This window comes from Fringilla coelebs, assembly GCF_963513975.1.
Source record: "Fringilla coelebs genome assembly, chromosome: 4".
Taxonomy (NCBI): Eukaryota; Metazoa; Chordata; class Aves; order Passeriformes; family Fringillidae; genus Fringilla; species Fringilla coelebs.
In genome coordinates this window covers 2,358,542-2,376,119 of record NC_140032.1, presented here as the reverse complement: position 1 = coordinate 2,376,119, position 17,578 = coordinate 2,358,542, and the positions used below count along the sequence as shown (strand labels likewise).

Sequence of the window (17,578 nt, the reverse complement as noted above, 5' to 3'; positions counted from 1 at the left end):
CTCTCATTTCATTAAATCATTAAATGGTGTAGGTTGGGAAGGACCTTAAAGCTCAACCCCCTGCCATGGGCAGGGACACCTTCCACCATCCTAGAGGAAGCAACAAAATGCTTCAAAAAAACATCAAAATGCATCAAAAATGCAACAAAATGCATCAAAAAAGCATCAAAAATGTAACAAAATGCATCCAAAAAGCAACAGCCACCCCCAGAAATGCTGTGCTGTTTCCTCCCAGGCTCTGTGCTACCCCCTCAGTTTTTATTGAGGTTTGAGATGTGCAAATTGAACTTGTTAATCCCTGCACAAACCAGATTCCATCCAAATGCAAGTGAAATCTACCTCCAAATATCTCCTGTGCAGATAGAAATTGAATTAGCAGTGAGCAAACACTTGAGTGAATTAGCCCTGCAGTCCTAAGCCATCATACCACGGATTTTTCAGGTGGGTGGTGACTTTAAAAAATTCAAATTATGTGTTTTTAACCCTCAAACATGAAAAGTGAGATGGGATGGGGGAAAAAAAAAACCCAAATTAATGGTGAGTAATTATTCCTTCTGCAGGGATACTGGAGGATTGCTGAAGCAGGCCTACCTCCCCAGCCTGAGATTCTGAGAGTTCCAGAATGAAGGGAATTTCAGTGTCAAAATTAGCAAAAAAGTTGGTCCACTGGTGTTCAAAAATCTTTAAATCCTAGAAGGAAAATAGCTGATATTATTTTAAGAGAAATGAAGGCAAAGGTGACATTTCACTGGAATACAGAGTGCCCAATGAAACAATAAGCTCAGGAAAACAAATATATTTTAGATGATAAGGACATTCTGCTGGATTTCAGGGTGTCTTTTTGTGGGTGTGTGGTTTAGGTTTATTGTTTTCAGAAAATTTAAGTCAATTTAACAACAACTTTCAGGTTGAAAACTTCAAATTATAATAAATAGGTCTGCTCAGGGTGTAGGACAAGTCCCAGACATTAATCTCACTTCCACACAGAGAGGGGAAGTGAAATATCAGAGAGTGATCACTTAAACTGAGAGCCTTGTAAAAACTCTATGATATTTTAATTTTCATTACAGCAGTTGACTGAACAACCAAATTGGTGTGAACTACCAATATGTTATTAATAAAGGATAATTACTGCTGAATTTTGTACATATTAAATTGCTGTCAAGCTAGGAACAGATTAAAAATTAATATAGACCAAGAATTATAAAATAATATATGCTATTAAAGTATAAATATTAATTTAATAAGTTATACATATAAATAAATTACATTATACTATAAATATCTTGTTATAATTATAATAAATTATAATAAATTGTGATAACTGAATTATAATATAAATAGATATAAATAAATTATAAATATGAATTATAATTACATCTACTAATATTTGTACAATGCTTTCTCCTCTGAGATGAGAGCATGGCATTAATGTGAGAATCCCTTCCCTCTGTTTGGATTTCCCAAAGCATCAGGGCAGCCACTGAGTGTCACTGTTTCCCACTTAAAGGAGCTACAAAAATCTGAAAAATGCTTTTTTTTTTCTCCTGGAAGAATGGTTGGGTGTTAAAGGGGATTTTTTTAACCCTCCTTGCTGCAAAAGGAGGATTAACACAAAAAACCAGAGAAATTTCATGTATTTTGTACATGGTTTAATGACATGAAGGAAAGTTTTTAGGAGATTTTCAGACAAAGCAATAAATTCAAGGAAACCAAGTTATTTTAATGTTTTGCAGTGTTTGTGGCAGATTTAAGGAATGAGAGGAGACCCTGCACACAACAGCAGGCAAAGCCTGTAAATCAAGCCCATAAACTTAATTAAAACCAAACAAAATCAAACTTTTATTCTGTGGTTACACCAAGCAGGAGCTGAGGCAGAACATTTCACCTGCATTACCTCAAAAAGCAAATCCTCCAAGGACACAGGATCCATTTTGCTGTAGGTCCTCCATAAATCAGCACTGACATCCATTAACTGAAAGAGATTTTAAACACATTTCTGTGAAAAACATCACAAAGAAGGCCACAGATCCAGGGTTAAGCTGAGACAGAATTAGGGAACACTGCCCTGTCTAACAGTGCTCCTTAATTCTGATTTCACAACTATTTCCACTCTGTTACAAAGACCTGACCACTGAGGGTCTGAACCCTGTGCAAAGATTTCTCTGCATCCTCCAAAAAAATCATTTCACAATATTTCTCAATTTAATAGCAAAGAACTGCATGAGCTGGGGCAGGCAAAAGGGCAGGATGAGTTTTCTGAGTTAGAACATCCAAGAACCAATTCCAGGTTTAGTCATCCTGAATATCAGCCAACACTTGCTCCAAGCTGATGGAAATTTAGGCTAAGACAGTTTATCTTTGCAATATTAAATTTAGGCTAAGACAGTTTATCTTTGCAATATTAAATTTAGACTAAGTTTATCTTTGCAATATTAAATTTAGACAAAGACAGTCTATCTTTGCAATACTTTCTTCCAAGTAGCAGGATGATACATATGGAGAACAATATTTAAAAATCTCTTCTTAAGGGACACTGGGATCTGAATGATTCTGCATTTACTCCCCATCACCCACTTAGTTAAAAATGCAACACTGGCTGGAATTTTCTTCACCAGTTTTCTTTACAGTTATTCCAGGTACTCATGTAATAATGATTTTCCATTCCATGCCAATAAATACAGGAAATTTTCTAAATTACAGATGATGCATATAGAGAATAATATTTTAAAATCTATTCTTAAGGGACATTTGTATCTGAATGATTTTGCATTTACAAGTCTCCCCATCACCCACTCAGTTAAAAATGCAACACTGGCTAGAATTTTCTTAACCCACTGCTTTACAGTTATTCCAGGTATTCATGTAATAATGATTTCCCAGACTTCACTTCCATTCCATTCCTATAAACACAGGAAATTTTCTAATTTACAACATCATGAACAACTCTGATTTATCCACTAAAAGAGCAACTGCCTTTAAAATCCTGAATTATCATCCTTCATATATTCCAATCTAAGAGAACATACAGAAGAGGAAAAATCTCAGAGGGAAAGTCTGAGCTAAAAATGCACCAAAACCCTCCCCTTTTAATAATGGCAGAAGAATTAATTTACAGATGATTTACAGTGATCCCAAATGTGCTTCCAGTCTGGTTTCCTCCCCCCTCAGTGACACAGAACCACACAAACATGAACAAAGTTCAGAATGTCACTTCCCATTTGAAATCCCCTCACGAGTTCAAGGAGGAAGCAAACAAGAACTCCAGCTGGAGCTGCCTGGACTGCCAGAGCCAACATGATTGCTCTCAAAAAAGGAGTCCAAGAATTTTCCCTGCTCCTTTTGAAGCACTCAGGAGTGCTTGGGGACAGAATCAGCTCCCTGGATCACACAGAAGAGGTTCTGTCTGTGCCACCCTGTCTGAACATTTTTTTCTACAGCCTTTACAGATTTGTGAAATGAACTGGGGTAATTAAAGGGCAATTAAAGACCCAACAGCTCCTGAATTGGCAGTTAAATTTTCATTAACTCATTTTATGTATCAAGAAGGGTGACTGCCCTCCCCAAAGGTCTCATCAGTTTGTACTCTGTGTTTACTGCATGGGCAGGTTCACACCACAGAGTGTTACAGTACCAGTGATGGAATGACAAAAAATCCCTGAAAAAAACCTTGAAGCTTAAAATTTTCCAGCTAGTGGAAAGAGAACAGTGCTCAGAAAGGCACAGGAACTCACAGAGGATATTTCTGAGCAAGCACGTACAATTATAGATATGATGAGACTTTAAAAATGGAACTATGAATTCTCTGGAGGTTTTCCAGTTATCAGGAGTCAGACAAAAACCCATTGTGGCTGTAAAAATGGAGGAGTGATAAGAAAAATGGAACATCTGCATTGCTGTGGCAGAGATTCAAAAAATGAAAGCAAAGAAGCTTTAAATAAGCACAGAAATGCAAAGCTGTCATCTGAAAATGCTGTTCAGAGCAAAATTAATAAATGGGCAAATCAATGACAAAAGTTGCTCAGAGTTAAATCATTATTAAATATAAGAGCAATTCAATTCTGACTGTTGCCCTGTTGAGCAGGGTAGGATGGCCCATGAATATACAAGGTCAGGGAGAGAAGGAGATGCATCCTTTCAGTCAAAACCAGGGACCCAAGAATAGTCTTGTCTTATTTTCTGAGCTCATCTCAAGGTGTTCAGCACTAATCAGCTCCTCTTGCTCTGCTCTTGAAGATCTAGAACCCATCTAAAAAATTAGGGTAAAAAAATCCATCTAGGGGGAAAAAAATTGGTTATTGGTAGAGGTAGCTCTAGAAGGAAAGGAAGGAAAGGAAAAGGGAAAGGAAAGGGGGAAAAGGAAAGGGGGAAAAGGGGGAAAAGGAAAGGGGTAAAAGGAAAGGGGGAAAAGGAAAGGGGGAAAAGGAAAGGGGGAAAAGGGGAAAAAGGAAAGGGGGAAAAGGAAAGGGGGAAAAGGAAAGGGGGAAAAAGAAAGGGGGAAAGGAAAGGGGGAAAAAGAAAGGGGGAAAGGAAAGGAAAGGGGGAAAAGGAAAGGGGGAAAAGGAAAGGGGGAAAGGAAAGGGGGAAAAGGAAAGGGGGAAAAGGAAAGGGGGAAAAGGAAAGAGGGAAAAGGAAAGGGGGAAAAGGAAAGGGGGAAAAGGAAAGGGGGAAAAGGAAAGGGGGAAAAGGAAAGGAACAAAAGGAAAGGGAAAAAGGAAAATAAAAAAGGAAAGGGATAAAGGAAAGGGGAAAGAGAAAAGAAAAAAAGGAAAGGGGAAAGGAAAGGAAAAGGGAAAGGAAGAAAGGAAAGATAAAAAGGAAAGGGAAAAAGGAAAAGTAAAAGTAAAAAACGAAAGGAAAAGAGAGTTCTAAATCCCAGCAGAGGCCTGGGGTGAATGTTCAAACAATGGTTTATCCAGGGAAAAGTGCTAAGCAGCCCAGAACAGAACCTCAGCCACACCACAGGCTCCCCATCCTGCCACAGTTTTACAAGATCCAAAAACCCCCATCCAATTCAGCAGCTCACTTGAGCAGTGAGTCAGGACCAGATCATCTCCAAAAGCGCTCTCCAAACGAAATAACCTCATGAGTCAGCTCTGCCTCAGGAAGGAGATGACCAAGGGAAGCACTCACTTCGTATTTCATGGTGAAGAAGCCGTCGCCCCCGATCCCCTCGAGCGCGAAGGCCTGGACGATCGGCCACTTCTCCACGATGAACATGTCAAATATCTGCAGGTGGCCTGCAAAGCAAGCACAGCAAGCTCCCCTCACAAATCCTGGCATTTCAGCTCTGCCTGAGACATTTGGATTCACAGATTCAGTTGTAGAAAAATCCCATTTTTGTACAACCGAAAATCTTGAGGCGAAAAATATTTTTTGTGCACACGGCAATTTTGGAAGCTCCTCTACACCCTAAATTTTGTCCCTTTTTTTCAGGATATTTCACATGTCTTTGCAAACTTCAACAAATTAAAATTCAAGATAATAAACAGGGAGTTTTGCTTACTCCAGTCAATCAAATACTTGGCCTTAACTAAATACTGAAATACAACATCACAGAACTCCAGAATGGTTTGAATGGGAAGGGACCTTAAAGTTCATCCCATTCCCCCCCTGCCATGGCAGGGACACCTTCCACTATCCCAGGGTGCTCCAAGCCCTGTCCAACCTGGCCTTGGTTGGATGGGGCTTGGATCCTGATCCCTGAATCCAATTCCAGGGATCCAGGGGCAGCCACAGCTTCTCTGGACATCCTGTGCCAGGGCCTCACCACCCTCACAAGGAGGAATTTCTTCCATGATCCCCATTTAATCAGAATTTTAAGTTGAGGGAGATTAAAACTTCCTCCTGGCACTTCCATTAATGACTTTTCAGGCAGTCAGAGCATATCAGTCTTCCCTAAGGGAAGCAATAAAGAATTAGGAATAAAAAAAGAATGCAAGATTACACTGCTGAGGCTCAAGGCTGGCTCCAGATCCCAACAGGAAGCTGTGCAGGGCAGGTTTTTTTCAGTTCTAAAAAAGGAAACTTGCATAAAGAAATGTTTATTCTCCCCTTCCATAAAGGAGGATTTATCTGGAGCTCCCATGGGAACAGAGAAGTTCTGTAGCAGTTTAAGACACTGCTCTGAATGCAAATCATTTCTCTGCCTCACGCTGGGGGCATTCGCTCCCCAGATGAACTCTGAGCGCTTCCAGCTCTCAGAAAGAAATTCAACTCTTAAGGGAAAAGATGCTAAAAGGAAACTAATGACTTACTAATCCTTATTTCTCTCCTAAGGCAAGGAAATCTTCATTCCCTGAAGCTGCAGGGTGCAAAAACACTTCCACTCTGTGCTGGAACTCTAGATGCTGAGAATTTTAAACTTTTTGTTTTGAAAAGCACAGACCCACAAGAGAATACTGTATTTAACCTAAGGCTGTAGAGAAGGCTTCCAAAATTGATTACCAGCACTAAGATTATAAGTGTGCAATTTGAATAAGAGTGTGGGATATCACAAAGTAGAAAACTTAAGAGTTTAAAGCTTTAAAATATAATAATATATACAAAGCTATATAAGAAGCTTTAAAGTTGTTCTTCCTCACCTTCTTCTTCATGAGTTTAAGTAATATTTTGTAATTAGACAAAAAAGTCCACATTGCAGGACACAAAAGATCAGTTATTGAGTTAAAAATAAAAATAATTTAAAGATCATTTCTTAATTAGATAGTTTAACCTTAAAAGACCTTGTAAAGAGACTTAGCCATTTTATACCTTGTTAGTAAAATACTACAGAACTCACTGCTTATGAAACTGTAACATAAATTTGTTAAAAAAAATCTAAGTTTGAATGTGAAATACCATCTCAAGTACCTTCAATCTCAACCTTCACAAAAAACAAACCCCCAAGAAATAGACCAAAAAAAAACCCCAAAACCAACAATTCTGAGCATCACCCACCCTACCTTGGCAGCTGTAGGGGATCCCAATGCGGCTGCAATCCCTGACCATGTCCACAAAGCTGGAAATCTTGAATTCCTCTGCAGCTTCTTCATCTTCATACTGAAAGAAGCCATTTCAAATCAAATTGGATTAGGCATGCCCTAATTTGATTGGCAGGAAAGAGAAGATGCAGCATTCAAAGCACTAAAATATCACCTACAGCCTCCTGAAGCTCCAACATCTCTTTCTGTATTTTGGAAATCCCATCATGGCAGGGATGGACTCAAGCCAATGGAAAATTGAAAAAAATCAAACTTCAAAGCAAGGTTTTTAATCATGACACATGAAGGCATAATTATAGACTTTATTTTCAGCTTTCAGTGAAGTCTTTCAACATCCAGATTTGAAAGATAAAAGTCATTGTGAGGATACCAACTGATGTGTCACAAAAAACGTGTCACTGAGGGAAAAAAATTCATATAAGGTACTGTATTACCAGCTAAACAACACTGAGCAAGGAAAATCAATGACAGAATAAGCCCCAGGTCACAGATGAGGCAAGGAGAAAAAATTTTGATCTCAGGGAGAGGTGAACTGCAGGAAAAGGAGGAGGCAAGAAGAGGAGAAACCCTCATGCAACGCTGTCTGAAGACTTCAGCAGACTGAAGTGCAAATATCCTAACTCAGAAAAGCATAAAAACCAGACTGAAGAGATAAACCACACTCAAGTCATTTTTCTAACAGAACACAAAGCTGCAAACACACTGACTTTGACCTGAAAAGCAGTTTAGCAGCAAGCCTGGAACCAACAGGTTTAGCCCTGCTGGCTTCTGCAAGAGCCACTTGTTTTCTGGAGCAAGATCAGAAGGCAGAGGTGTTTTGCCTATGTTATTTTATTTTATTTTTATGTGCAGTGCTCTGAGCTTCTTATCAAGGCAAATGACATGATTATGAGCTTTTTGTGAGCTTCAGGGTACACCCAACACATTTCTTTTGAGAACAAGTTCTTTTAAGCCAAGCCTGAATTTAAGCTGCAGCCCCAGCTCCTCCGTGGTGGGTTCCTCCTTCAATACCAGAAGCCAGATCAAAGCTGCAGCTCAAAGCCAAGCCCCAAACAACTGCCAGCTTCTCAAGACTTAAAAATGTCATTGGAACAAGAACTTGGGTTTTGGCAGGGTGCTAAAGGCTTGCTCACAATCTGCTGTTGCAGCCAGTTTGACTGTGACACCCCAAAATTTACTGCAGAAAATTTCTGTATTTTATCTTATTTGGTCACTTTGAACATGGGCATTTTTTCAGTCATATGGGATTTTTTTCCCCCAATAACTTGGATATTCTCATAAATTCCTGTGGTCTAGTTAAAGCAAGTAGGAAGGAAAAAAGGAAGCAGAAGCTCTGTGTTTTGCCAGAGCCAGGTACAGCACTGCTTTATTTATTTCTAAAATTCTCGTGCTTTTTTGGTTTCATTTTTACGAAGTTATTTCTATCACTAAAGTAAGTACTTAAAAGCCACTGCAGGCAGTTCTCCTGTAAACAGGATGCACTTAAACCTGACACAGCAAGGTTTAGTTTGTCTTTCAGCAGTAATCTAAGAAATTGGTAATTCTTATACATTGGGAATGGGACTGGAAGTGCTCAGCTCATTCACATCAAACAGCAATGAAGCAGAACTCTATTTTCAGTTTCCAAAACCAAACCTTTCCCCTCATTTCCACAAAGAACAAGGCACAAGATTCACCTTGCCAGTTACATCATGGTAACACTGTGTGATTAAGGTTCTTTACCATAATAAATCATATCAAAGCCCATAAGCAGATGAAGCTTAAAATTCAATAGCTGAAATTGCAGCTGCACTGGCAACTGTGTGGTAAGAACTTCTCTGCTCCTGATTCCAAAGTGCACATGGCATCAGATTTGCCTTTTCAGCAAGGATTTTGGCAACAAAGAAGCCTTGTGAAGCCAGGCTTTAGGTTTTGCTGGGGCATGTTTTAACCTGGAGCTCAGCTGTTCTATCCTAACAAGAATTATCCTTCTCTGCTGCACTCCTGGAATTGTATCCACAACAAGTTTTGGGGTCCATGGACAAGGTATTTATAAACTGGAGCAAGATCAGTGGAGGGCCACCACAATCAGTGGGATGCAGCACTTGTCCCAGAAGGAGAGATCCAGGCTGGCTCAATATCTGCACCTCAAACCCAGCAAAATATTATTGGGATGGTGAAGTCAGGCTCTCCACAGTGGCCATGACAAAAGTCTTGATTTAAAACAATCAGGTTTGGGTTTGACAAAAGGAAACACTTTTTCACTAGGAGGACAGTGGGAAAATGCAGCAGAGGCTCTGCAGTCATCCTTGGATGCTTTCAACATCCAGCTGCAAAAAAAAAATTGAGAAATCTGATCTGATCTCACCACTGAAGCAGGAGGTTGGACAAGAGGATCTCCAGAGGTCCCCTGTAATCTGAATTATTTCCTAATTCTGTGCTCTGAGCTATCAAGCAGACACATAAAAACACAATCAGTCTATTATAAATCCCATCACTTCCAAGCTGGAAACTCAAGGGAACAAAATGCTTCTCTCCCTGACTTTCCCACTCCTTTTTCCACTGGCTTCACCCACCATCACAGGCTCCAAACCCACTCCCTGCAGAATTCAGAACAATTCTAACTTAGAAAAGGAACTACACAGAACTCAATGGAGGAAGAAGCATTTCCAGTCTCCACTGGAATGAAAAGGTCCTTATTCTACACCCCCACAACGAGTATTTTCATTTTTTACTCCTCTAAAAATACTTCACAACAATAATGGACTTTTTTTAGAATACTTTGACTTTTAAGTTCAAGATGAAAGTCACATCAGTCATGGAATGCAGTGGAAGTGAGGTTAATAGTTCTTAACAGACAGATTTAATAGTTAAAATGAAAATACATAATGAAATTTCTTTATTTTAAAGGACTTGCTAAACCCATCTTTCCTAATATTCTAAAACTACTGGCAGCCAATGCAAACATTGCTTTGGCAGCAAACAAGGCTGATGTGGGAAATCTCAGTGTTGACTGTGATACTTGATTCACATTTTGTATTTTTCACAAGCCACATTTTTTTCCTCATTCAAAGATCACTGACTCAGATCAAAACAACAGCAATTAGTGGGAGAGAAGAGCAATTTGTCCTCACACTCCAACAAATAAAAGTATTGACAACATATTCTTCTTGCACACTTTAGCAAATGATTAATACCCAGATGTACACACATATCACTCCCCTGCTGAGGAGGAAAGAGAAAAAAAGGCTTCTGGAAAGAATGTTTTTTAAAGTTTCACTTTAAGGAGCAGTTCATTAACAAGTTCATTAGCAAATCTTGTCTGCATTCATTTTTCACTTACCTCATTTTCAGTCAGACAGTGGAAATGCAAGTTCCTCCAGTGTGCCACATAGGGTAAAAGATGATTGTAATTCACAGGGTTACAGTACAGATGAACACTGTCAGGTTTTATTAATATGATTATATCTGCAACAAGCACAACAAATATTCCAGCATCAGGAACCCACACACAAAATACACTGAACAGAAAACATTTTTTCTATTATGCACCTCATTAAAAAAGAAAACTGTTCAGCTATCTGAATGCAGTGCAATTCCTGATTTCTTTTCAACAAACAGAAGGAGCAGTTGGCAGCCACAGACAGTTCCAAGCACAAGAGCACTTGTTCCTGTTCCAGACAACTGGGGGGTAATTCCCAAGTCTTGCACAGAACTTGCATCAGCCTGTCCTTTGTGCAGCCAAGAGGATTCAGGATGAGCCTTCCCAGAGCACTTCCAGAATTCTAAACTCCATCTGCTCTTGCCTGATGTTACATCAGAGCTGCTTCAAGTAAGAACTATCAACACCACAGCCTACAGGGGAGATATCCAAAAGTTTCATGCAAATTAGAGAAGAATAAGCTGTGATCACAGGGATTGGCCACATCCCAAGTATTACAAAGGTGAGTTAAAGTGCTGAAGTAAAAAAGAGCTCAAGTAGTTTAGAAGTGCAGAGGTGTGATCACACAATATTATTCACATGTACATACACACACTGACTGAACTAATGGACTGTAATTGTGTGAGTTTAAAACATTTGAGATAAATTGGGGAGTATAAAACATATGAAATATATCTTTATATGTTTAAAAATGAGTCCTTCAGCAGTGTTTCTAAGAAGGTATTTTCAGACATATACAGATAACCTGAGACTTAATGACCTTTATTTTAATTTTTTTTTTGTATATCCCTTTTTTTGCTCATCTTCTGTCCAGAACAGGTAAAAAATGTTGAGAACATTACTCACCATCCAGAACTTCCTCAGGAAAACCTGTCCTTTCGAAGTCATTGTTGTTCTGGTTGTACAAACCAAAGAGCAGATAATTTGCCAGCTCTCTGCACCCTTCATTGTATCGACTGTCTATCCCTGAAAAACAAAACCACAGCAGAATTGGTGTGTGTCCTCACATTGCACACCTGAAAAGTTTATTTTTTTCCTCAATTTATTAAACTTTAAAGCAGGAGTATGAACTCAACTCCTCACAAGAACACACTGAGAGAACAGGGTAGGGAGAAGGGAGTTTTTGCAAGATCACTGCCACATGCTGACATCTCCCTTTCGACCTAAACCCATGAGTATTCCTTAAACATTTTAAATGTCTTGTTTTCTGCAGGGCTGTGCATTCAAAATTCTGGTTTTTTCTAGTAATTTAAACATCTGTCTGGATGCATTCTAATTAATATGTTCTTGATTGAAGCTTCCTAACAAACTAATCCTGTGACCCAAATCTCCTGCTTTAGAATACATGATTAAACATTATCTTATCAGTGTTATAGAGCAATCCCTGAGTCACCAGAGAGCCACTGCAGACTTCTGACAATTTGTGAAAAGATGTTCTGACAAAAAATATAGGGCACAAAGAACTTCCAAGAAAAAATTTCCTGGTCCTTGGGAAAATTAAATGAAAATAACTGAAGATCTGGAGCATGAAGAGATAGAAGATAAATTCAAGAAGAAAGGAATGAGGTCACAGATTTAGAAACTATTTTCATCAATCTTCATCTCTCTGGATGACAGTCACAGTCATAATTCTACTGTCATAAACCCAGTGTTTTCAAACAAGTGCACATAAAGCAGCATCCTTGCCATTCACATTTCACAGAGCTCACCAGTCCTGACTGCCAAAAAATTCCTCTAATGGCAAATTTTCCTACCAAGTTATATTAGAATTCAGTGGGATCCTTGCCAACAAATTTGGATTTATTACATTAGGATACAGTGGGATGGCTGCCAACAAAATAGGATTTGTTAGCACAGCCAAAAGAGAGATCAGGACATTGATAATGTAATAACATGGCCTGAACATCTGAGTCTCAGCACTTGAACTGGAAAACAAACCAGTCAGGAGTCACCTGGACTTGGCAAAAACTGGAACAAACCTCAGGTTCTCCTGTTTATGCTCCTTTTTCAAGTTATGCTTCAGCTTTAGGGTGCTAACCAGCTGATGTGTCTGTCCAGCTACTGAATCCCACATCTTAACAAACTCTTTGTTTGCTCAGTAACTTTGGTAGCTCACATGCACTCCAAGGTATCTGATAATTTGATTGTATTTGTATTCAAAGGTATCTGATAATTGTATTGTATTTGTATTCCAAGGTATCTGATATTTGGTGGAAAGCTGCCTCACATCTGTCCCAGCTTTCTCAGCCCTCAAAGGTTTTTTTTCCAGCCATAATCCTTGAATCCTCATTCTCCTGCTGTTTCTGACCTCTCCCTCATAGGTGTCCCTCTATTTTATTTACACTTTCAGCCCCATGAAAGCAGGCACACCAATGTAATCTGAAGTTTAATGGGACTCAACACACAAATATTGCTGCCAAAGCCCTTGTGCCTAGGTGGGATTTTAGTTACAAACAAGTGGAGACTCCCTTCTTTCAGGAAGAAACTGTCCCATTGTTTTAGGGAACTCCATTTAATGGAATCAGCTGCAGCCTTGGGAAGGGAGCACACACAATCTGCTGAGGATAATCTGTTCCACTGATCACCTGCCTAACTGAGGCACCTTCTGAAGGCTCACAGGAGCAATAATCTGGCACAGACAGACTGAAAGTGCTGGCAATGTCCAGCCTGGAAAAGAGAAGGCTCCAGAAAGATCTCAGAGCCCCTTCCAGCGCTAAAGGGGCTCCAGGAAAGCTGGAGAGGGACTGGGGACAAGGGATGGAGGGACAGGACAAGGGGGATGGATGGGATATTGGGCAGGAATTGTTCCCTGGGAGGGTGCTGAGCCCTGGCACAGGTGTCCAGAGCAGCTGTGGCTGCCCCTGGATCCCTGGCAGTGCCCAATGCCAGCTTGGACAGGGCTTGGAGCAGCCTGGGATGGTGGAAGGTGTTCCTGCCATGGCACTGAGTTGAACCTATATAATTTTTAAGGTTCCTCCAACATAAACCATCCTATGATCCTGTGATTCTAATTTTCAGAAGATCAGAAGAAAAATGAGAAAAATGCCCTCACTTAAAAAAAAAAAAAAAAAGTTGATGTCACCATCACTTGAAGAGTTTGAGATTTTATCTGGGTGCAGCAGCTTAGAGCAGGGAAGATCTTCCAAGCCAAACTCCAGACAGACCCCTGCTTTTTCAGTTAGTGACAGAAGGAGGGGAAGAGAAAACAAAAGATCTTAAAGGGGGAACAGCTGACAAGTTTAACTCTTCTAATAGAGGACATGGGTGAATTATTGCTTGCAGAGCACTGACAGCCACAGAGGGAAGGCATTTGTTTAACATAAAACCATGAATTCTGCAGAATATTTGGAATTTGTGGTTTACTTGGGTCTTTCAAGTATCCTGCCCAGACAGGAGCTTTAATGCTATTCTACAGCAAAAACATCTGGAGTTAAAGGAACTGATATGTAGCAGCAAACAAACAGGAAATGAAACAATGACCAAGATAAGAGCATATCAGGAATCCTCCCCAGAACAATGGGCAAGGCCATTAATTAGGAAAGCCCGACGCCTGTCTCCAGCTGAGCTGGGAGTTTGGAACTCCCCCTCCTGTTCCCAGCCCGGGGCAGGGCTGTGGGCACACCCTGAGCCAGGCTGAGCCCGAGGCTCCTGCTCTGCTCCCCCTCAGAGAGCCCATTCGGCTTGTGAAATTGGCAGAAAGTGTGAAAAACGCCAATCACTTGGCTGAAAATTGTAAAAGTTTAAGAGTCATAAAAGAGTTATAAAAAAAGTAGTAATAAAAAAAAATTAGAGCAATAAGAATTTGGACAATCGGAGTTAGGACAATAAAAGCAAAGAATTATGGATCTCTACAGATGCTTCCTGGGCACTAAGCCCCAAAAAGCAGAGCTCTCTAAAAAAGGATTAACCCTTAAAAGCAATTGCCTGTTGCATATGCATATATCTCATACATTATGCAAAAATTCCTTTCAAACTGAGGAGTTTTTTGTTTATTGTCAACTTCCCCCCTTCATCTTGTAAATCAATTGCCTTGGTTCCCCAGAGTCTGGGCCTTCCCAATAAGGAGGCAATCATTCTTTTCTTGGAATCCTCTTGTATCTCCATCCAGAGAGGATAATGAGAAGAATTTCTTGGTTATCTTTTCCATTTCTTGGGTCAGTTACAAAAATACATCACACAGTTTCTATTTTAATATTATGCTATAGCCTAAAAACTCTATTTACCACACTACTTAAAGAGATTAATACAACATAACTTTCCAACACAACCCATACAATATTCATTTTAATATTTGCAAAGAGCCAATCATAAAATATGTGTTTTTCACAAAAGCTTTCTGGCCAAATGCAGGGGGAAATCTGTCTGCTGTGAGACACCCAAGGGCACTGGCAGGGATGGAAAATGCACCTGGGACAGCAGGAGGGAGAGGATGGAGGGAATGGACATTCATCTTCAGATATTGGCCCAAAAGCAACAGAATTCTGGAACTGCTGCAAAATAATCCTTAAAATAGTCTCTGTTTGGAGAGGGAATGGGATGAACAATCAGAACAATGTGCTAAAGGTTCTCAGAATGGGGGAGAAACTATATATTTTTATCTCTATTTTATATTTTCTATATTATATATTATTTTATATAGTCTATATTTTGATTATATAATTATATAATACTATTATATTTCTTATATTTTGTATAATATTATCATTTTATAAGTCATGTATTATATATTTAGATTCTATATATACGATATATTTATATAGTAAATGAAATATATTATCTAAATATATAATCTAAATAAATAATCTAGATTATTTCTAATCTAAAAAAGCAAAATGTGAACAGAACCAAAGTAAAATAAATATTTACTGGAACGGCCTTGAAAGTATCCCCAGACTCTTTGAGGAGAATAGAAAATAAATATCAATGTTTGCAAAATCAGTTCAGCTGAGCTGAATGGTGAAACAGTTTAATGCACAATCAGAGCAGCTACAATTCCAGTAGTTACAGACACCCCCTGCTCACAGCACATCCTCAGAAATCACCCAACCAGGAGCTGAAAATCTCTGCTGAAAGATGAGATGCCAAGAAACACCACTATGACAGAAAATAATTTAAGTAGATCAGCTTGAACAGCAACACAGCTGAGACATGACAGCTTTTTAAAGCCATTTGACATGCCAACCTCCAAATTCCTTTTTCTTGCCAGTTGTGAGGCCTTTTCTCCCCAGCAAAGAATGCAGGAATGTTACCATGCAACCCCTTCAAAATCAGATTAGAGAATTCCTTTTAAAAATCAGCTGTAACTCCATTTAAATACTTCTTTTAACACTGGGTCAGTTCTCATCTCTCTCTGGGGTCTCACAATGCTGGGTTTCATTTCAGTACAAATATTAATGAATTTGAAGGAAAGCTGAGGAAGTTTATTCTGGTTTTATCTCCCAGCCCAGTATGAAACTGAAGCTGAGGTGAGGGAACTGCATTAACTCCAGGCCATTAAAAGCAGCCAAGTGAAACAGAACATGCACTGCCTGTAAAAAACCTTAGCTGTGAGTATCCACTTCCACACAAGTCAGGAGGATGTAAAACTACATGGGTTTTGTCATCAGAAGCTCGTGTTTGATGACAGATTGAATGCATTTACAACAGGGACATGCCTGTTTCATGGAAGTTATGCCAGAAATTCTGCAGGCTACAGGAGCCAGGCCAGAGCAGACAAGAGTCCCATTGTGGGTGCTTAGAGATCAGGGCAATGCACAAATCTCCCAACAAAACACACCTCCCATATTTCCATACCACAAGGGCTTATTTATTAAGAGGTATGTTCTTCTGAGGAGAATGAAATCCTCCACACAACACTGAGCATTACACAAAGCAATTCCTCTGCTTTCCTTAAAGCTGGGCCATGCTTTCAGTGACTGCTCCTTACCTGGGACTTTCTGCAGTCTCAGAGTTAATAATAATTAAGAAATCCTGCAGTGTCATCAGTTAACATGTTTTATGGAATTAAATTAGCAGCAAATGCAAAACCCAAGGAGTTTATCCTGTATGATTAAGTTTCACTGGAAGGCTGACACAGTGACCTCACAGAGCTTCTGGCTGTACAGTTCCTACTTAGAGACTTAACCTCTTACCCCAGAAAATGCAGGCTAGAAAGGCTCATGTTGTACAGTTAGCACTGACTAGAAGAGAATGTTACCTATTATAAATTATTATTTATTTAGAAATTTTATAAATTATTATCTATTATAAACCAGCTTTTATAAATATGTATGTCATAATATGACACAGAATGAATGGCACTCACATGCTGAGATGTTTAAGGTCAAAAAGGTACATTTATTTCTTAATATTGATATTTATAGAATTCCAAAAGTGACTATGGATTGGAGGATAAAATTGCTACCTCTCTAACCACACTGGTCAAACAGTCCATCAATTCACTGCTCTTCTAGAAAGGAATGCAAAACAATCATTATTTACATGAAAAGTGTGTGAGAAACTCCATTACAAAAATGTAAATATTAGAAGGCTTAGAAGAACTTTAGAAGAACGGGGTGACATCTATATATCTATTTATAAATTTTATTCTGTGGTCCAGTAAATGAGCTTTAAGTTCTCTTGCTACATTATTAAAAAGCAGAATAAAAGCCAAAAAAAAGCAGACTGTGGTATCACTTCCTACACAGAGCTTTTTTAGGGCTACATCAGATTTCTGCTGTTTAACTGCAAGATATTATTTAAACAATTACTCCTCAGTCCTTTTCTCTAAGCACTCAAGTTTTCTATCATAATGTCTGCATTTTTCCTTTAGGATCCTGACACTGATTATTTCATATGAAACAAGAGTCAATGAAATGCTATTAAAGCAACACAAAACCCCTGTTATTGTCCCACAGCACACTTGCACATGCACCTTTATTTCTGCTGCTCTTTTCTCCCAATCCCAGAAGAAATAAACCACTGAAACCACATGAATTTTATGTGCCAACATTTAACTCCTAACTGCTTTCCAGATTTCTTAGGCCACTTTTTAAAATTCTTTGTCCAAAATGAGTAAATAGAATGAAGAATTGTTTAGGGAGAAGAGAATGTAACATCAGCTGAGAAACCAGGCTGGGGCCAGGAGCAGCAAGATGAATTTCTTCATTCAGAAACTCGTGGTATCTTTATCAGC

General features: G+C 39.1%; 1 protein-coding gene across 1 annotated transcript in view; it reads right to left on the bottom strand.

Moving 5' to 3' along the window:
- DNAAF9 (dynein axonemal assembly factor 9) overlaps nucleotides 1-17,578 on the bottom strand; it is a 70,451-nt gene that overhangs the window by 42,171 nt on the left and 10,702 nt on the right. Inside the window, exons 3-8 of the mRNA XM_084204927.1 lie at nucleotides 11,251-11,370; nucleotides 10,306-10,430; nucleotides 6,945-7,041; nucleotides 5,134-5,240; nucleotides 1,898-1,975; nucleotides 592-690 (exon numbers count right to left, since the gene is read on the bottom strand). Coding sequence (XP_084061053.1) covers nucleotides 592-690; nucleotides 1,898-1,975; nucleotides 5,134-5,240; nucleotides 6,945-7,041; nucleotides 10,306-10,430; nucleotides 11,251-11,370 — 626 coding nt within the window. The remainder of the gene's footprint in view (nucleotides 1-591; nucleotides 691-1,897; nucleotides 1,976-5,133; nucleotides 5,241-6,944; nucleotides 7,042-10,305; nucleotides 10,431-11,250; nucleotides 11,371-17,578) is intronic.